The 23047-nt window shown below is 39.6% G+C and overlaps 1 protein-coding gene across 1 annotated transcript in view; it reads left to right on the forward strand.

Annotated features, from left to right (window-relative positions):
• Window positions 1-23047, forward strand: part of MXRA5 (matrix remodeling associated 5) — a 64550-nt gene that overhangs the window by 30465 nt on the left and 11038 nt on the right. Inside the window, exons 3-5 of the mRNA XM_088451659.1 lie at window positions 9313-9442; window positions 12962-13352; window positions 18001-23004. Of these exons, the coding sequence (XP_088307785.1) occupies window positions 9313-9442; window positions 12962-13352; window positions 18001-23004 (5525 nt within the window). The remainder of the gene's footprint in view (window positions 1-9312; window positions 9443-12961; window positions 13353-18000; window positions 23005-23047) is intronic.

The raw sequence follows: 23047 nt of genomic DNA on the forward strand, positions 1-23047 counted from the left end.
CCTTGGGCATCAGCTTTAGTAGATTATGTAGACGGATTAGTATCATCATGACTGGTGGCACTGACAGCAGCACCAGCACATTTTTTATGAATAAGAAAAGAATAGCACACTGCGCTACCACTTAGTGTCACAAGATTATTTATGAATAAGAATAACACACTGCGATACCACTTAGTGTCACAAGATTATTTATGAATAAGAATAACACACTGCGATACCACTTAGTGTCACAAGATTAATTATGACTAAAAATAATACACTGCGATACCACTTACAGTGTCACAAGATTTTTTATGAATGAGAGAAGAATAACACACTGTGCTGCCACTTACAGTGTCACAAGATTATTTATGAATAAGAATAACACATTGCAATACCATTTAGTGTCACAAGATTTTTTATGAATAAGAAAAGAATAACACACTGCACTACCACTTACAGTGATGTCATTATCTTTTATATATAATGCATGTTATTTAGATCTTTGTTGTGGTCTTGTAGTCAGCGTGTAGACTAATAACTTATTCACGATTGAGGAAAGAAGTGAAAATTTGAATATTAGACTGCACTACCACTTACAGTGTCACAATATTTTTTATGAATAAGAATAACACACTGCGCTATGACTTATAGTGTCACAAACAGTGGACAATAAACTGCGGTCTGGCCAGCAGTGTCACCAAACAATAATAGCACAGCTAAGTTGCTAGCGCACAAACACAAAAAAAAGCACTTTTATTTTTTTGGACACTGGGGAAGAGCACCCCTGAATGAGGCAGCAGCCCCTTGATGAACAACACAGACAGTACCCATTTTTTATGGACAACAAAGCACCCCTGCTGTGTGCAGACAAACCACCTGCAGAGTCACAAATACATGGACGATAAACTGTGGCAGTGTCACCGAACAATAATAGCGCAGCTAAGTTGCTAATGCACACACACACAAAAAAAAGAAAAAAGTACCTTTATTTTATTTTACACTGGGGAAGAGCACCCCTAATTGACAGAGCACCCCCCCTGGACAACACAGGACCCCTTTATGGACTGCAGCCCTAGCCTGATGTACAGAACAACAACACAGCAGCAGCCACAGTTATTTGACAGGCAAAGTGACACAGCAGCTGCCGCACCCACTGAAGGAAGTCCCCTTTTATATACTGCAGCTTAAGCCCCTTTATGGACAACACAGCAGCAGCCTTCAGGCCAAGACCTCAACTGGACACACACTGAGTGACTGACAGTGACTGACTACACGTCTGCTAGCTTCTCTCTTCACAGCCGCAGTGAAAATGGCGCTGATTGCGGGGACCTTTAAATAATCCAAAACCCGCGAGAATCCGAAAGCGGGAGGATGACTCGTTTTGCCTTGTTTTCGGATCCGAGCAAGCGGGAAAACATGAGCCGGACTCGGATCTCGCCTCAGAACACGACGTTCAGGTGGGTCCGGTTCTCGGAAAACCGGACCCGCTCATGTCTAGTAGGTATAGTAGGTACTTTATCTCACCCCCAGCTTTGATAAATCTTCCTTTTAAAACTGCTGGGTATCTTCAACTTGTTAGTTTTCCTAGTTAAACTTGTAACCAACTTCATACTTGTCACCTCTCCATGAAACTCCCTGAAATAGCAGCAAAATCACTGTCTCCTTGAAGAGTCTTGTTACTAAAGTGAGAGTTTTTAGAAGTGGAGATGTTGCCCATAGCAACCAATCAGATTCTACTTAACATTTATCTAGCACCTTCTAGAAGATAATATCTAGAATATGATTGGTTGCTATGGGCAACATCTCCACTTCTAAAAACTCTCACTGTAGTAAATGTACCCCTAGCAATCTTCCTGAGTGCACATTCCACCCACTATGTACAGTATCTGTTACATACATGCCTACCCTCCCGGTTTTCGCGAGAGGCTCCCGATTTTTTCGGGTAACCCCCCAAACCTCCAGAAGGGTAGGCATTTCTCCCACATTCTGCCCACTTCCTAGTGAAGTGGGCAGAATGAGGAGAATACCCGCGGCGATCGCGGGTCTACCGGTAGGGGGCGGGGCTTAAAATGTGATTCTACATAAATCACGTCATTTGGCCCCGCCCCCTATGCAAATTCTAGCCAATCGCGGCAATTTTACCGCAAGGGGGCGGGGGCTTAATGACGTGAATCATCACGCCCCGCCCCCCATTGCCTCCCTCCTGCTTCTCTTACCCGGGCTTCTCCCGGGAAGAGATCTTCAAAGGTAGGCAACTCTGATCTGTTATATACTTGGCAAAATTAAAAAAAAAACTGACAGATGGTACAGCACAATAAGAATGCAGTGGTGTGGATGCAGAACGGGAGTACATAAAAGGGGAACAAATTAAAATATACTTAATATATTTAAGTATAAATTATAGCATCAGTCTCGTATTTAATAGTCACACCTTGTATGACTGGATCTGCAAGATAGTTGGGGAGACTTATCAAACCTTCAAAAGAGAAGAAGATATTACCCATAGCAACCAGATACTAGATATAATTTTAGAAATGTACTATGAGTGCAAGTGGCGTTTGTGCTCCAGGCACCAGCACCAGCTCAGCTAAGCTCAGCTCAGCTCAGTTTTGTTTCTCTTTCAAAGTTTTAAATAGCCCACTGGGACCGTTCATTGTTCCCAGGTGGAACTGCATAAAAATGTCCTTATAGCATAGATCACTTATCAGTGATTGGTATGAAGTTTCCTGCAAACTTTCTACTCATTCGCAAACTGCAAAAATAGTGTCAATAGCAATTAATTGAATGTTGGTACAGACTATCCTTATATTTTCACAGTAGGTGAACAGCAGTGCGCATCAAAACACACTGCTATGGACTGGGTGAATGAAGCATATAGTGAGTACTCATCATCTCGCTACTACACTCCAAACCTTCAAGCGTTCCCTGGAAATTCACCTTTTCAGACAAGCTTATCATATTCCACAACCATCCATATATCATACATAAACTCTATCTAATTACCTTCAGAACACACATAACTTTGCATACATTCTTTTTTTTTTTTTAATTCAGTAGTTTTTATTGATATTTTTAGACATACATAAACAAATAAGGAAAAGTAAATAAAATAAAATACAAGAATATACTCATCGAATATAGGACAGATATGAAAACCAAACATATCAAATGTTGAGCATAAACATAGTATAGTACAGGAGATTACAATATAGTATATAGATATATATAACAGTATATATTAAGTACTTCCTGATGTAAGTATTTATAGCAGAAAGAACTTGAAGGTGCTATTCGAGCACATGAATACGGAGATAAAAGAAATACAATATACCCTTAAATGATACATATATCTCACCCTAGGCAGCTCAGGTATAAAAATCACATACCAGAATAGCAAAGAGAACATTCTAATAAAATATACACATTTGTCCAAATAGTAATACCTAAAACTAAACAAAGCAAAACCTCCCTCATAACCCCCCACCCTGTATAACCTAACCCCAACTTAGGTAAATCTGGATCCCATAATACCCTCACCCCCTAGCAACGGTTCCTACCACTACCACTAAACCTCCCCCCCACACACAAACAAAACACAGCCAAAATATTGAAACAAAGCAAATACACCCAAAACTAACCTCCCAATAACCCCCCACCCTGTATAGCCATATCCCAACCTAGTTATACTTGGATCCCCTAACATCCCCCCTAAACTTTGCTAATCTGCGTACAAAACCCAACCCCCCTAATCTTGAATATCGGATGGTAAATTTACATAAATATTAAGGGCGAAAAATGAGCAACAAAAATAAAAAACATTTTAAAGCAAGGCAAAAAGCTAATGACCATAGGCATGGCCTAGCTCTCCGGCCTAGACAATATATGGTTACTCCCACACATTACAAAATATTAAAACATAAATCCCACACAGAATATAATGTAGCAAAAAGTCAGGATGTACAGATATAGGCATATAAATTCAACCACTTTGATTATACATTAATAGAAAAATATTTCCTTTCCTCTCCCCCCTCCTCTCCCTCAAAGCAGAGAAACAGACATATAAAGTTTCAATAGTGAAACAAAACAATAGATTCTAAAGTATTAATCAGGCCAGGTCTCAACCTCTTGTGAATAAATATAGAATAGAAAAGTCTCTGATAACAAGTCCCCAAACTTCATCAAAGTAGATAGGAAAGGAGAATAGGTTTGGTGTAGAGTCAGAGAACCCAACAACTGAGGATTCCTCAAACTTGAATATATGCACAGGGAGTGAAGAAGATAAGTTCAAAAATCGGATTTGATCAGGTGTATTTAGAGTTACGGAATTGGAAAATGGAGGAGACAAAACATATCATCGGAGCAGCCATCAAGTGCAGCAGAGGGTATCCAATATGCCACTTTCTGAGACTTAAAGGAGATCGGCCAATCAGTAACAGGTGTATCACCTCCTTCCAAAATGAGAACATGAGTCTCCATTTCAGGACACCGAGCCACATCTTGGGACAAACTATAACATGAAGATAAATCTTCTTGCAATCTCATCACTTGAGCCGCCAGACTTGCTCCAGAATCAGTAATAGCTTTAAGGAGATGATCCATAATATACCGATGGTAGTACAGGACTTCAGGAGATATGAACCAGGATATGCAGTGCAGTATATATAAATATATATACTGGGAGCTTTATATGTCCCACTGCACAAAAATACCACACAACCCAGCAGCTAATATCAGCAAGGCAGAGAAAGTCAGAAATCACAGGAAAGTTATATCAGCAGGAATATCATAAATGTATCTACCTCAGGAAAGCAGACAGAGCAGGCAGAAGGATCTTCAGACAAACATATAACTTCCCTTGTACAGGACCAAAAATCCAAAGGACGACCAAGATAGACAGTGTGGATCCTGGGTGATTCTCCCTATTTTCAGTTGCAGTCCGGGCAATTAGATCTCTGTAATCACAGAGATTCTCAGGACAGGACTAGGTGCTTGCAGATATAAGCACCAGACAGAACTAATCAATCAATATTGATTACATTGATTCTATATGATCCAGTGTCTAATAGTAATAGCAAGCCAGCAGAATTGCAGCAGTCCACAGCAGTGACTCCCACTACTTGATATAAGCAGGATTGGAACCAGGAGACACTGTAGAGACACTGTAGAGTCTGTGGTGGAGCCAGGATTAGCCAGGATAGAAATCCAAGATGGCGGCTGTCACCAGAGTTGTGACAGAGGAGAACAAACAGCTCCCAGTACTCAGCAGCAGTCAGCCTCAGGTAAGTAACCCAGCAGATACCACTGTCAACTCACTAGTGGGAGTCTCAGGATGTTAGACTATGGATATAAGGGCCGGAGAGCTATGGACTTAACCTCCTACACCATGCCCGTCCTGGCATCGCCCCCCATACGTTCTCTATCTTCACTCACATATCCTGCTGATCCCAGGTCACAATTCTGTGTGACTGGATATTACAGCCTACCAAGAACCTCTGCAGTCTGACTGGAGCAATTAGAAATTTGTAGCAATTATCCTCATGCATTAAATGCTTATTCCACTAAAGATTGTAAGCTTGTGAGCAGGGCCCTCTTACCTCTTTTTCTGTCTGTTATTACCTTGTTTTGTTTTATTACTGTTTTGGTACCAATAGTATGCTGGTGCTATATACAGATGTGTCCTGCTACATCTTTGTTGCGTACGCAGCAAATCGCAGCACGCATGGCGCAAGGTGTGTGCCCGCAAGTCGATACGTGCACTGTGTTCGCATCTGTGCCACCATAGGAATGCATGGTGCGATCACAGTGAGCAGCGTATGCTGCTGCGGGTAATCGCGTGGCGCGATGCGTGCGCAAGTTTGTAGCATGATCGGCAAACATGTAGCAGGACACATCTGTAAGTACAGTAAATGTTAATAAATAAATATCAAATTCTTTCCTGTGAGCTGTGGCATAGCTAAAGCTATGGTGGCCCATTAGTAAAATTTCCACAAAGCCTCCTTAGGTCTAACACACACACACACACCATAGGCAAATGCAGGGGGGGTTTCCATCTGCCTGAAAACCCCCCTCCCCAGCCCACACCATGACCACAATAGAAATAGTAATATAAAAGAATTTTACTAGTGCTGCATGTTCTTCTCAGTATCACAAATGAAATAATTAGCAGCACCTGTGGATCTTTTAACATGTATCAGCCAGTAATAAATACACCTGTGCATCAACTAGGAGATCTAGAAAACATGAACTGTTAGGGGTGCACTGCTATATAGCCCAATATGTACATATACAGTATGTCCAGGGCAGTGCTAGGTTCCTCTGCAGCTCTCCCAGACTCCCGGACTTGCTCTAATACTCTGGAATGGTGCCCACATCTAAAATAAAACCATTCAGCTCAGGCAGGATGGCCCTGCTGCAGCATTTGATGGGTTAGTGATTGCTGGTCTTCTATATGCTGGAATTATGACATACAATATACTTTCTATGATGCATATTAAAGCTGGTTAAGTGCTAATTATGCCCTCTTCATGGACTGGTCACACTCACTCTAAAATCTGGCATTTGGAACCCCCCCTCTAGAAATGCTGCATTTGCCACTGCACACACACTCTGCTCACCTCCTGGTCCTAATGCTCAGACTCCCCTCACTGATGCTGGGAGGAAGTGGGGTTGTAGTCCAGGGATGTCCTAATGGGGTCAGTACAGCCACGCCTCCTCCCAGCATCAGTGATGAGAGCCTTGTCAGAGGAGGTATGGGGGAGTTGCTGCTGGTCAGTCTGACTGGGTGCCAACAGTGCTGATGAACTGGTCACAGGCTGAAGTCTGCCTGTGACTAAGGGTTGTAACTAGACCTTGAGGGGCCCATATCAAAATGTTCACAAGGACCCCTTAGGTCCCCCGCCTCCCCAGCACTCTCTCTCTCTCCCCCCCTCCGCGACTTACCTCTGCTCTGTGGTCGTGTCCTCCTTCAGCAGTGTTCACATCTCCTCTCCCGGTTGGCTCCATCATGCCTCGCTGACTGATGCTGGGAGGAACCGTGTGCTGAGCCTGCTGGGACATCCCCAGATCATGGCCACACCTCCTCCCAGTATCAGTCAGTGAGGAGAGACGGAGTTGATGGGGATGGTAGATGTGTCTGCCCAGTGCAGCGCAGCACACTGCTGCTGAAGGAGAACGTGACCGCGGCTGGTCTGGCGCCTTAGGTGTAGGGGAATGGCCCGGCCACGTAGACAGCCTGGGCCCCATAGCAGCGGCACCCACTACACCTTCGGTAGTTAAGCCAGTGCCTGTGATGAAGAAGCAGTTTGCAGAAGGAATCAGGAGCTATTTCTCTCACTGTAATGCCACTGAGGTGGGCTGGGTGCAGTGGTGGTGATGCAGGCCCTATAGCAGCTACACCCACAGTAACTACGCCCATGCCTGTGTGTCTTTTGTATACAGCACAAACACACAGAGGATACTTTTACCTGCCAGCTTTGATTCTTACCTACTAGGACATACAGTAATACCACATCTATTGGCTAACAGATGTTTTACTAAAGATTTTTTTGTGTTAAAAACTATATACCTGGAATGAACTATTTGATATTAGGAGAGTTTTTATCCTGGTTTGCGCCAGCATATCAGTGTTTTGTTACTTGTTTGTTTCATGTTGTCTTTGTCGGTCCCTTATTTTCGCTTTACTGGTATAGTTTTTTTTATCCTATTCTATTTGGCTACAGATTGAACCACTTTTATTATCCATTTTTTGTATTTCATTTTTATTTTTAATTTATTATCTTTATGATACTATGGAAAAGATGTATTAATGATTGTATTTATTATGCGATCATTAATGGACATTTTTGCATTAGAGATGTGCAGTTCAGTTCTCCTGAAATCCAAATACACCCGAATTTTGTGAATCCGAGTCGCGGTTCTGATTTCCTGAGGAGATTCGGATAAATCCGAGTCGCAGTTCTGATCTGATCTGATCTGATCTGATGGTTCGAATTTCTGATTTTAAATCCAACTTTCTGTATTGGATTACATAAATTACAGGGTTTTAGCTGTTTTTAAGAGCTTTTTATCTATTTTTTTTTTAATCCAGACCAAAACCAAAACACAGTTGAGGGAGGTTTTGCAAAACCAAAACCAAAACACGAAGATTAAACTAGATCCAAAACCATAACACAAGGTTAATCTCACATCTATACTTTGCATACTTGCTTCCAGGATCATCCGTCGGCAGGTATTATCCTCCTCTTGCTGGAACAGTTCTACGTTGCACAGCTGTCCTGGGATGACTTCACTTCTGGGTTCCTGACCCAGGAGTTAAAATGAAAAGACATCGGACTGCGAATTTGCGCAAGGGTCCTGTCTATTGATGCATTGCCTAGGAGACACAAGCTCCAGAAAGTTATGCTTTCAGGAGCTTACTGCATGTGGGCACAATGCATCCCCATAGAATCCTATATGGACTGCTTTGCCACGGAACCACAGCATATATATAATTTTTAATACATATGGGGTATTTGTATAACTTAACAAAGAATACAGCTCGTTCAATATATTACGCTTATAAGAATTAAAGGTTGACCCAAAATTATCTTGGCACCCCGCATTACCCATATATGCTGTAACCCACACGTGGTTTGGGATATTAGATGCTGTTTCAGCCTCTGAACTGTGGGATAGAAGATCCACTAGTTTGACTCTGAAAACTGCATGCACTTACAAAAGTGATGCATAGTAAATCGCCCTTAATTTGTCATTTTACAGGTACATTTATGTTACAAAAGTACACATATTCATGGGTGCAGTCTTAATTTAAAAATTTTATTGTTGCTTTACAGGTCAAAATTACTGCTTATATTGTTAGTCTAATGCAAGGCCGTAACTAGGGTTGGTGTGACCTGTACCATGGCAGTGGGCACCGCAGGGCACGGGGCGCTGTTCAGGCCTGTCAATTTTCTGTTTATTATCATTCTCACTTGTAGCTTCCTCTTATTTTATCCCCAGCATCTCCTGGCCTCCCCTATCTCTTCCCTGGCCCTTCCCCATGAGGCCATGGCCCTTTTTCGGGTGTGTTACTATAAAAAATGGGGGGGGGGCACCAATGCTCATTCTGGCACAGGGCACCAAAAAGTATAGTTACGGCTCTGGTCTAATGGTTATAAAAGTGATAATATTTGTCTACCATTTATACAGTATATAGGTATTAACATTATTGTGCCCTTTTATCTCATGCAATCTATCATCCCATGCCTGACGTCATATTGTGATTGGCAGTAACACAAATTAAATGCACATCTGCACCATTTGATAAATAGTATTTTCTGTTTGCAACAGGTTCAACAGTATCCAATCCATACCTGAAAATGCATTCTTAGGACTATCAAAGCTGGAGATGCTTTTGATTCATAGCAATGACGTGCAAAATATCCCCAATGGTGCTTTTAAAGACCTAAGTTCCCTACAGGTAACATACTAATTTTAAATAATACTTTTTGGTATAAGACTTTTTGAAATAATAGTGTACAGTGTATACATGATAACTTATTCTGGTAGAATAATGAGGTAAAATTATTGTCCAGTAACTATTGTCACACTTAAATAATTGTATTACTTTTTAACTTTTTTCCTCTGGGTAGCCTGACTGCAAACAATATTATTTTTGCATTATATTATTGAGAAGTTTAGAAAAACCGTTTGTAGGAATAAATGTTTAAGTCCTGAGAAGGTAAGCAAACAGTATAAGGCAGGGGTGGCCAGACTTTTGGACTTGATGATCTACTTTTAAAGCTAAAAATCTTTTGTGATCTACAGAGTATCTCTATTTGCTCACGAGAAGTGGCGTGGCATGCAAAAAAATGCAAAGAAATGGGGCGTGACTTTGCAGCAAGGGGCGTGGGGTCTTACCAAAATCACACATTGGCTCCCAAAGTAAAAAAATGAAACACATTTGCCCCCACAAAAAAACACACACATTGCCCCTTCTCAACAAGAAAAAAAAACATTGTACCTCACCTAATAAGAATAACACATACATTAAATTGCCCCAGCCCCCCACAGAATACTGACCTGTTTGCAAGAGAGTAGCTTCAAGTCCCTCCCTGCCCTCAGTCGGTAGTGACATCAGCAGTCCAGCAGCAGCCACAGTGCAGGCCTTGATCGGTCCACTTCAGTATGCATTACTGTGTTTAGTGTCCACTTCAGGAGGCATTGTTTAGTGTTGCAATCATTTATTTCCTCTGTTAAGATGTTTTGGAGGAATCTCCTATCCCTGACCAAGGCTCTGTCCCCTCACCTCAAGTCTCTGTCCCTTCTATCCTCTACTGGTGCAATGGAGGCTGTTAGATGTGACAGCCTAAGCCAATAAGAATCAGCCTGATTCTTATTGGCTATTATAAAAATTAAAACTTCCCAATCTTGATGCCTACAATCAAGCTAAGCTTCCTGGAATATAATTTGAGGCATTGTTTAGTGTTGCAATCACTTGTTTCCTCTGTTAAGATGTCATGCGTAACCTACAAAATGTTAAAGTATGTAGGTTGAGAATCATAGGACTGTGCATGGAGTGTGCAGGGTGCATTTAAAATTGGCAGTGAGTGATGGAGGTCAGTCCACATATTGAATAGGTTAACCAAGTCTTTGATTTATTAACCAGGTATAACAACATTGTGTGAGACAACACAGACTTAATGCAGAACAATTCAGATACATATGGTATTATACAGATCCAGCCAGGAGCAGGTTAACATAGGTAGTATGTGGAACCTGAGCTTCTGCACAGTGTAGTATGCATACATTTGTGGCAGTGGGTCCTGTATGTCCACAAGTGTGGTGACACAGTGGTAAGCTGTGGCACCACTGCATCTGTAAAGCTCAGTGACAGACAGGATACTCATGGGCACGTCCTACTCCTATGGAGAAAGGAGGAAGGAAAACTCATGGCATGCACAGAAGGGAATCGGTATGAAATACCGACGGAGGAGATGCAGGCTGTCAGTACATGGACAGCAGCATCCCATAGGTTGGAATTCTGACAGGGGAATGGTGAGTACTGTTCCCCTGTCCTATTTACCCTATAACCCTCCTTTTTTGTACCCTCATACTAACCCTCCCTAACCCGCACCCTAACCCTCCCTGTAAGTGCCTAACCCTAACACTAACCCTCCCCCCTTAGTACCTAACCCTATCCTCCCTCTGGTGGTGCCTGAACCTAACCCCCACTGCCTGGAGTCTAACGCTAACTTCCCCCCTCTCACAGCCTAGCCCTAAGTGCCCCTGAGGAGTCTAAACCTAATGCTTCCACCTGCGGCTAATACTTGCCTTGCCTCTGTCTCCTTACAATCGGGTTGCAGGCTGCCGGTTTTCCAACGTTGGCATCCCCAGTCCTGTTGGGATTCCAGCACCAGTGTTCTCTCAGTGACCAAGATTCTGGCACTGGGATCTCAGCAGTCAGCATCCCGATCGTCGGGATATTAACTGCATACCCACAGAAGGTGCACTGGGTCAGAGGTCGCGCAAACCAGGTGCGGTGCACCCCAGTTACTATGGGAACAGACTGAGTATCAAGGAGACCGCATAAGCTCTCTCCTTCAACACCCCCCTTTGCTCAAGGCTGTCTCTGGTTACATGACAATATGCAATCGTTCCTGTAAGCAAAACATTGGAGGTTATACAAAATAACACAACATGACACAACTATCACTATTTCAAAATGCACTCTAGTTCACATTTTGGAAGTAAGGCATTAAGCACATGTGATGTCAGACTGTTAGTCTCACTTGTCACATAAATCACTCTGACTAGGTGCTATTTACCATTGGTTCAGAGGTCATGCATGCCCATTGGGCAACACCTCTATTTTATGGGAACTGACCGAGGAGGCAGCGTAAGCACTATTCTCCAACACACTTACACATCCCTTAGGCAGCCTCGACCATTACCTTCAGCATCTTTTCCCCAGTGTTGCCAACTCCCAGAGAAGAGACAGCCTCTCTTTGAATGCAAAATGACCAATGTGAAACTGCTGCATCCAAAAGAGCAGTTCATATTGATTATCTTGTGTTCAAATGAGGCTGACTCTTCTCTGGCAGTCTGCAACACATTGGAGGAGACAGCAGTGACTGCCAGCCGGACCAGGTGAAATGGGCATAGTGTATGACCCAGAGGTAGGTGGTGCTGTGGGTGTGTGTATTGTGTTTGTCTGGGTAGGAGCATTGAGAGTGCTTGTCAAGGTGGGGGAGAAGGAGAATGGATTGTATATTTCTGATAGGAGGGGGGGTTTAGAGAGGGAGTGCTGATAGTGCATGTCCTGGTGGGGGAAAGCAATCCTATGTCCGTTTCGCACACCCCTTGCTTTATGCCTGTGTAAGCCTATGGCGAGAATCCACCTGTAGTCAATAAGTACAGTAGAATTTAAATATGACTAGACCAAGGTTTATCAACTCATGTATTCTAATAGGTCATATTCTGATGATTTGCTTACTTATCCTTAGCAAATGCATCTATTTGATTTGGTTAGGAAGAATCCCACCAGTTCCCAAAGAGAAATCTTCAAAATATGAGTTTTGGATATCTTTGTTGGAAAAACTGTCATCTAGAACTGTGGCCAACTACTGTTCTAGAACCTTCACAGGGCTAGACCTAATTTTAGAATTTTAACAATGCAAGTGTTTGTGTAAGAAATGAGAATGGATCTATTTAACTTTCTCCTTTAGGCACCAACAAAAATGCTGGTGGTCTGCATGTAAAATATTTTCCTATCATCATGAAAAGAAATACTGCAACATACAGTATTGTTAATTGTCCTTATTACTTTTTGCCATATGCAAATATAAGATTGGAAAAAGAATAGCTTTCTCGTTCACAACATGAGCCAAATATTTCTCATATATTAAAATTGATGAATAAATGAATGTTATTTATTTGGAATTCCAAGTTACAGCTGTAGTCAAAAAACAAATAATTTTTTTATTTTTTTGTCCTACAGGTTTTCAAAATGAGCTACAACAAGCTAAAAGTTATTAACAGCCACACATTTCATGGACTTTCTGGTTTAACCAGATTACATGTTGACCATAATAAAGTTGGATTCATACATCCCAATGCATTTAACGGCTTAACTGCCTTAAGACTACTTCACCTAGAAGGGAACGTGCTTCAGCAAATTCATGCCAACACCTTTTGCACTTTTAATTTTTTAGGCTATTTTAGACAATCAACATTGAAACACCTTTATTTATCAGACAACATGATTCAGACACTCCCTGCTGCCATGATTAAAACAATGCCATTGCTAGAGAATTTATATCTCCATGGCAACCCGTTGGCCTGTGACTGCCAATTAAAATGGCTGCTTGAATGGGATGAACAATCCAATGGTAAGTGTAATTTGCAAAATAATTTTATAGTAATAACAAATTTATGTCAGTATTCTTTGCATTAATAATAAACATATGCTTAACATGAAAAAAATCTCTAACACAAAATGATTGATCATTTTAAAATGTTATCTTTCCACACAAGGAATTGCTTTCTTTTTCGATTTTGTGAATCATAAATTTTATAATTATCGAACGTTTTGCCAATGTCATTTCATTTCTGCCAAGGGTGAGATAAACCTACGTATGGAAAGATTCACTTTTTAGCTTAATAAAATATGACCATACTATGCCTTATACACTTAGGCAGGCAGGGGCATCTGATGAGGAGAGGTTGCCAGGGTGCAGTGTCTGCGAAAGCTCCACCCTAGTGCTGGAACATGCACAGTTGACTGTACAAGTACATATTACTGGGAAAATGGCAACGGCACCATTTTCCCGCTGCATTGTGCATGCACATATCTCTGGGAAAATGGCACCAGTGCCATTTTCTACCTTGGTATTTGTTCTATGTCCCAGTGAGAAACTGAAATTCACTGACCAGAAGAGCTCAACAGGAGCTGCCTAGCTGAGTTCTTCCATGGCAGTCTGCAGGGCAGATGCCAGTACAGTATTTCTGAGTTTGTTGGGGACATTGGAGACAGAACCGCTTCATAATGGAGCTTGTCAGATCAGTAGGTATAGATTATTGCCAGAAAGGTGTATTTAGTCCCTTCCTTCAGTGAATATACAGTAGAAACCTCAGCAATATATATTGTGGAACCTCAGCAATATATATTGTATATGGAATAGATTTTATGGCACAGTTAAGTAAAATGTTTTTGCTTTATAACATATAGGGGGGGATACAATTAGGTGAGAGTTTGGTTCCGTGAGGAGAATTTCATGGCAAATTCACATTGCGAATTACATTTGCAATTGAATTCCAAACCCGCATTTCTTTTTCAGAGTAAATTTGCCTGTTTTTATTTGCATCGACCTTAGCAGATGAAAGGCAGGGGACATTTTTATTCTACGGTATAAATATTGTGACTTTCTTCAGGACCCTTCGGACACCCCCCTAATAATAACTAATTAGCCATTTGGAATTTTTCAATTAGCTTAATTGGGCCAATAATTACATGTAATTTTTGGGGTAAAAAAAATGGTATTAAATTACCACAAAAATAAGCTTTTTAGATAAATAATACACCTCAGATTTAATGAAAGTGTATTTCAACGAAAAAAAAATGCTATTTAGTCATCTCAAACTACCCCAAAAGCATTTTTTTTTACTTTTTTTTCACATTTTCCATTTAATTCCTTTGTAATTTAACGAAATTCGACAGCTTTTTAATTTTTTTTATATATTTTAAAAAAATGCACAAATCAGCCATTTGACACCTTTAAAAAGTGTACAATACTTTCCTTATGGCCAATTACGGTCTTCTATATGATTCTGCTATTGAAGTTGTCACTTTTTTGGGGTCCAGGAAGGTCTCCCCATTTTTTCATGCTACTTTACCTTTACGCTTTTTGGGAAAATTTGCACACTCTCACTGCGAGTAGTGCGAATTGGCATTTCTAATTGAAAGGTCCGTATCTCGGGTGCGCACATGAAGGTAAAGTGTGCGAATTATAAAGTGAAGTGCGCGAGTTTAACACCTTTTGCAAACTTGTGCCTAATTGAATTCCCCCCATAATCACACCAAAGAAAACTAAAAGCATATACAAATGAGCAAATATACAACTGTATACATAGGGAGAGGGGCCCTAGATTGCACACCTAAGCACAATGTGAGGTGCTACCTGCTGAGACTTGTAGTGCTGCAAGCAGAATATGAAACAAATGCAGGTGCACACTCTTAACCATGCTGAACCTAATAATAATACTGCTAAATTGCATCAAAGAGGTTTTTCGCATAATGATGGCCATAATTATGGGCCCACCATATCCAGGTGACCTCCATCAGGCAGGTCCCTAACACTCCTATGGATCAAATACAGGGCACGGGACCCCCCAGGCCAACCCAGCAGAACCGCCCCATGGCATCACACTAGTGTGAGATTTAAAGTGAAGGTTAAAGAATAATAAAGAAGCATCTATGTGTTAAATCCTACATAAGTAAATCTCAGACTAGTTTGCATTTGTTTCGTTTTCTGCTTGCAGTACTACAAGTCTCAGCTGGGTTGGCCTGGGGGTCCTGTGCCCTGTATTTGTTCTATAGGAGTGTTAGGGACCTGCCTGATGAGGTCACCTAGATATGGTAGGTAGGCCCATAATTATGGCCTTCATTATGCTAAGAACCTCTGATGCAATTTAGCAGTATCATTATTTCAATATACAACTGGCCTGATGAATGGAGAGGTGTTTGGTGGAATAAAATACTATTACTATCACAGATCCCTCTTTGTTTCATCCCAATAGTATTACTATGCTGCAGGGAAGCTTAGAAAAAACACTTGTAGTTCTCTATTAAAGGTACAAGGCCAGGTATACACTTTTATACAAAAAAAATTTCAGTGCCACCATATAAAAGTCCTTATATTCTACTGTGACATTTAAATATGAATCAGATCTACACATTATTAATGTTCAAAATTCACAAAGGAAAAACACACTCACTGTAAATATATTTAATAACATAGCGCAAAGATCACTGACGTGCTGTAACCCATAGGATCCACACCAGATATTGCAAGGCAGATTTTATTTTAGTAATCTGTTTCAGCACAATTCACTTTGCATTACTGTCTGCATGTTGCAGTCCCTGCCTAACAATTCAGCTTGGAATTTTATTAGACTTCAATGACGATGATTACCAAGACAATATTTACTGGGCTATCTAGTTGAACAGAATAAAGCATTTATACAGAAATCATTTATAAAGTTGTTTATTATAAACATTTCTATTATACAGTTCATTTATAATTCAGAATTCCAAACACTCTTACATAAAAGGCCTGATTCCAAGTAGCAAGCTGGTGTGCCATCTTTAGCATCTTTGCTGTAGTCCCATCTGCAACTTCAGTGTTCTACCCAGAATTTTTTTTCCAGCCCGGTGATATCAAGAAGTAGCCGGTTGCGGTCCTTCGCAATAATAAAATGTTTTAAACCCTGACCTTATAATGCTTTAAACTTGAAATAACATTTTATATATTAATTCTCCTCTTCTTATTAGAGGCCCAGTTGTCTGATTTATGAAAAAGCTGCAAAGTCTGTAGGATCTGGTCCTTTTTATACAGCTCCAAGATACCCACTTGCAGGTTCCCAAAGTGCCGGGTGGTAGGCTGTTTCTTGCCGGGTGGTGCACCTGCAAAAAACAGCCTGGGGAGAACACTGAACTTTATGCTAATGCTAGTGTCAGCTCTTTCCCTGGTGTACAAGTGTACGTCTGACTGTGCAAAGACTGAGGTGCTAACATTCAGCGTCTCTAGACACAGTAATATCAATTGGTGTGCCTTTAGATGCATCCATGAGTCGCACCATTGAAACTTGCCCCATAGCATGTTCCGAATTTCCATCAGAGTATGGCCTCAGTGTGAGCAATTAAGAGTATGAGTTCATAACCAATTCAGCTATACGCCCATAACACGCCCATAAAACGGACCATCTTCATGCCTCTGAATAGCCACCTCCCAGTCACTGCCCAGGAATGCCAAGCCATTTCCAATAAATATCTGATACCTTGTGTCTTATTCACAACTGCACCTCTGTGCATGCACATAGCGTAATTGCTGTATTCGTTTTTAGGGATTTACACATACGCAGAGTAGCAAAAAATCACTCAATTCCATTAACATCGGCATTGCGTGTGACTGAGAATCAGGCCCAAAATGTATGTCTGTTTATGTGACCGTATCTATTACAGGTTGCGTCTCCCATATCCAAATATTCCGAAATACAGAATATTTGAAGCATGACTGAGATAGTGACATTTTTTTAATTTCTGATGGTTCAATATACACAAACTTGGTTGAAGGCACAAAATTATTAAAAATATAGTATAAAATAACAATCAGGCTCTGTGTATAAGGTGTAAATGAAACATAAATGAATTTCATATATGTACACAAAATTTATTTGATGCACAAAATTATTAAAAATATAGTATAAAATGATCTGCAGGCTGTGCGTATAAGGTGTATATAAAGCATAAAAGCATTTTGTGTTTATAGTTGGGTCCCATTCCCAAGATATCTCATTATGATATGTAATTATTCCAAAATACGGAATATTCCGATATCCAAAATACCCCTGGTCCCAAGCATTTTGGATATGGGAGCCTCAACCTGTACCTGTACATTAAACTTAGCTTTTATTTTGTTATATGTATAAGTTCATTTCTGCTGAATTAGTATGTGCTATATTGTGTTTGATCATTTTCTTGATCGAGAGCCAGTGATGATAACAGTTACGGTAATCAACTTAAAAAATGTATTTTGCCTTTTCTCAACATTCTGAAGCAAGTTCTAAGTATTGCAATTATTTTTTTAGTAAATGTACTATAGCCTGTGGACATTACTTGCTTTGATGTCTATATATATATATATATATATATATATTTATATGTGTGTGCTGTTTTTATTATCTCAATATCAGACATAGTTTAACAATTGTCTCATGTCATTTTTATATTAAAATGCATGGTGTTTCATATTTCTGTAGGTGTATTAAAATGTAAGAAAGACAGAGCATATGATAATGGACAGCTGTGCCCAATGTGTTCCACTCCAAGACATCTACAAAACCAAGAAATTCAGAGTTTGAAAGACATGTCCTGTGTACGTCCCACCATCTCCTCACCACTGAGGATAAACAGCAGTGATTCTGAAGATGATGATAATGATCTTCAATTTTTCGAGTTAAATAAAGATTTTCTAGGGCAGATTATTTTAAACATGACTGATGAGCATGGGAATACGGTTAATTTAGATTGTCAGATAAAGAAAACAGAAGATTTCAACAAAATGAATTGGAACCAACTTCACCCAGAAGAGATTGACATCAATATGACATTTGCTCTGGATTTTGAATGCCCCATGACACGGGATAACTATGAAAAACTTTGGAAACTAATAGCTTATTATAGTGAGGTTCCAGTTAAGTTGGAAAGAGAGTTGTTATTTACTGATAGCGCAAAATTGACTTACAGATATAAACAAAATCTGGACCATGACTCATATTATTACACAGGAGTTAGGGCTGTTATATCAGCAGAGCCTGAATGGGTGATGCAAACCATTCTCAAGATTCAGCTGAACAGAAGGAAGAGTACAGCTAAGAAAGTTACGCTGTCTTTCTCCACACAGCTTTCACAATCTCTTCACACAAAAGATATACAGTATCCAAAGAAAAGTTGGGTCATGATAAATAGAAATGACAAAACATCATATAGTGTTGTTAAAGGAAATGTTTGTCAATTGAACTGCAATGTGAAATCATCGGAAACTCCTACTATTGAATGGGGTCTGCCAGATGGGACAACACTGAAATCCCCACATAGTGACCAAGAGAGCAGATATTCCATATCTGCTAATGGCCAGCTGGTAATCAAAGCTGCAGATTTTGCCGACTCTGGCATGTATCATTGTATAGCACAAGTAAAGCATGAGACAGATGTCTTACCCATTAGAGTGGTGGTACAGCCTTCAGCAAATGACATATCTGAAACTAATATTAAAGTGGTCACCAAAAAAATTGGAGAACCTGTAAGTTTAGAATGCAAAGCATATGCAAATCCTGATGCTGAGGTTAACTGGATTTTACCAAATAATAATATTATTCATTCAGGGACAAATAAAAGTGGTGCATATTTTTTAACTGATGGGTCATTACTGATTCCAAATTCCAAGCTTACTAATAGCGGCCTTTACAGGTGCATAGCTATAAATCAGTATGGAACAGACTTGCATAGTGTTCAAGTGATAATTCATAAAAAGTTCTCTGAGCATTTAAAAAAAGTAACAATAATTAAAAATCATCCAGTGGTAAAAGTTTCTACAAAGCCCAAGTATGATGTGATAGATGATGACAGAGGATCAGGTGAGAGAGATATACAAGAGGAGAAAGATAAATATTATGATGTTGAGAATACAGGAGAACCTGGAAAAGATAAAGGTTCTTCCTTAACCAGAAACCAAGGCAAACACAACAGAAAAGACAGAGTAAAAATTAGTTCATGGAAAAATACAGAAAGAGATAAAGACAGTAACATAGCAGAAGGGAGAAGGAAATTTGAATCTAGAAGGAGAATAAATGTGGGCAATAAACAAATTGATCCTAAGCAATGGGCCAGTATTTTGGCAAAAGTTAGAGGAAGAAATGTTCAAAAAACAACTGAAATTCCTCTTCTAACCATCCCAATTGCCACTATTGCACCAACATTCAATCATAAAGCTACAACTTCACCTTCCATAACTGAGCCACCATTAAATATTATAACAGAATCATCTATTAATATGGAAGAGGCATCAGCAGATGAAGATGATTTACTATTTATAACTTCTGCACCAAAAGTAACTATAAGACAATATGAAGATTTAACCACATTGTCAGATAACAGAGTTTCATCAGTAAATAATGAGGAATCAGATGATTACAATGAAGTTTCATTTGCAGAGGAGATTCAAGAGCGAGTGACTACTGAACCCCTAGTTTCATTGACTAAGTTAACTACTTTAAATCCTGTAATATCAACTCCTGAGAATATTGATTTAGAGGACTCTATTTATTCAACAGATGAGGAAGAGGTATATCCTTTTACAGAAAAATATAATGCAGAGACTGAGATTACTGATCCAACAAAAAATATTCAAACATATGAACCAGATGACATTCCTGATCATGAAACTATAAAACCTCAACAAGAACATTTTTCAGATAAATATTTTACTTCTATTTCAGTTAAAACCATTCCTAATGAGTATAATGTTGAAACAGATGAAACTGAAAATGATGCAATGGGTACAACACCTAAATATGACACTATACACCATGCTACAGAGGAAGAGTCTACAATGATAATTTCTACACAGTTTGCTTCTGAATACCCTACACCAGACTACAATGACCAGCTTAATTATATTAATTTGCACAATGATAAGTTAATAAATGTAAAAGTGAATACTAAAACATATCCTCCATCTCTAACCAAAATTGGTATTCTGGGGCACGACCAAATGGTCTCTAAAGCCATTGAGAGTATTATACCTAAATCTTCAAGTTCTACTGTTACACCTTTACCAACAATTGCCGCTACCACTTATGTGGATCCTGTGTTATCTATTCCAATGGTCACTGATTCTCTTAGAGAAGACCCAGTTAAAATTAAGACCTCTAAGGACTATGATTATCCAACAGAAAATGTATTAACCACGAATAATGCCAAAATGATGTATATAAACAATTTAAATGATACTAAGACATTCAATGTAGATATAGAGCAGCATTTACTGACCACAACAAAACGTCCCCATACTGTTAATAGCCCCATTGGTAAATTAAGACCTGTGACCTCTGCTCTCCCAGGAACAATTAAAACAACATCCATTAATTCACAAACACTAAGCACAACCACTCCGCATCTAACATATGGCTACCATCAATATCCTAGACGAAGAAACCAAGGGAGACGAAAGTTCCGACCAAATCGACCCAGACATCGGCAGAACCAAATTTTTCCAACAGTGTCTTCCTCACAAAATAAATTCAATATTATAACTCAGAATCCACTTAGACCGATAGCTGATGAAGACAAGACAACTAGAGCTTTGTCCAGCCAAGAAAATACTCTTTATCAGACTAGCAAAATGACACACCTAACCACTATACTAGCACCAACTGACCCTGGTTTGCTCCCAACTGTGAAAAATGGTAAATTGATAGATATTCCTGCTACTAAACCCACAGCTACCAGAATCTTGGAATTACCACTTGCTCCCCCTGTCACACCAACAGATATAGCATATATTAATGCCAACATAGACAGCACAGAATTGTATACATTAAAACCTACTGGAGAAGATGCAATAACTGCAAGAACACATCGCATTGAAACTACAAAAGATCAGGACAGAACAATAAATTATGCTAAAGAATATTATGCTCAAGACACCACCACAAAATATGTAATTACAAGTACAACTCCATCGTTTACTGGAAATGATACTCCAGATAGATTGCAAAATTCTGAAAATGAAGTTGACACAGAAGTACAACAATCTGTTGAAACAGAGCCTTCTCAAGTACTCCTTACAGGGGATCCACAAACTCAAACAACAACAACTAACAATTTCATGAAATATATAAATTATGCACAAAATAATATATCTAAACAAACAATTTCTACATCCACAGAACACACAAGACAAAAAACTACAACCACTGTTTATAGGAATGAACCTAAACATAGAATAATTCATGTTTATTCTGGAAATAAAGGAAGTATTGGGAGACCACTTGATGAGAAAGTAACACCTAACCCTGGAAAATACAGGACTATGTCTCCAATTACAATAACTACTTTTGCTCCTACCACGCATTTCCATTTAACTTCTCCAACCACGCGACTCAACATACCTATTCAGCATTCAATACCTAAGAGAATAAAAGATCAAGAAGCTATATATCAAGTTGCATCAACTGGAGCTACAAAAATAGTGCAAGCAAACACACTTACCTCAAGACTTAATGAACTGGATACATATTCTTCCAACCATAACAAAATGTTTTCACAGTCTAAACAAGACCACTTGAAGAATAACTATGGTTCAAAGTTAAATAACAGCCTCTTTTATAATGCAAAACATCGACAGCAGCCTCGAGTAGTGAATAACTACCATCATGCAATAGCTCCACCATACTATAATCCAGTGAGAGGGACCATTAGACCACCCCACATTGGCACCAATGGACCTCTGCGTTACTATACCACTAATCAGCCTTTTTCAATAACTAATAAACCAGAAATAACAGCGTATACAGCACAAAATTTCCAAGAAAACAAAAAATATATACCAAACATGTGGACAACTACTCCAGCAACAACCACAACAACAGTTATTCCATTGTTAAGACCAAGGCCAGTGACACCAAATAAATTTATTAATGGGCAAAGAATTACACCTAATTACAGACAATTTGGAAATAATTTTATTACTGATGGCAAAGGTACTCCAATAAGAATACCTTACCATGGAAATCCATACTACCTAAACCAAAGAGTGCTATATCATTTAAATAGAACTAGGCCTTTTCAATTTACTGGGACTCCTAAAACTAGTCCTCTGACTAATCCACCCCCTGTTAGGGAAAACAATAAAGCCTTGACAACAACATCACATTCTAATATGAGAACCACCACTTCTACATTTAAGAGTTTAACTACTACAACTCCTACTTACAATGCACAAACTCGTATAACTCAGCAAGGCTCTACAGCTCCACCATATTGGTATTATTTTAATGGTAATCCAAGACTTCAACTTCCAACAAGTAAAGAAGAATCAACACTGGCACCTTCCATAAGGCCCAAATTGCAGCAAAACAAACCCAAGATTATGACCATTGGTTTCCAGTTTGTATCTGTGCCATATGAAATGGATGCAGTTTTCCCATGTGAAACTATTGGCGAACCAAAGCCTTTGATTACTTGGACAAAACTTGCTACAGGTAATTCCATGCTATAGTGCAATTTCTGTATTTTTTTGTAAAC

This window comes from Taudactylus pleione, unplaced genomic scaffold, assembly GCF_031769625.1.
Source record: "Taudactylus pleione unplaced genomic scaffold, aTauple2 ptg000026l, whole genome shotgun sequence".
NCBI classification, from domain to species: Eukaryota; Metazoa; Chordata; class Amphibia; order Anura; family Myobatrachidae; genus Taudactylus; species Taudactylus pleione.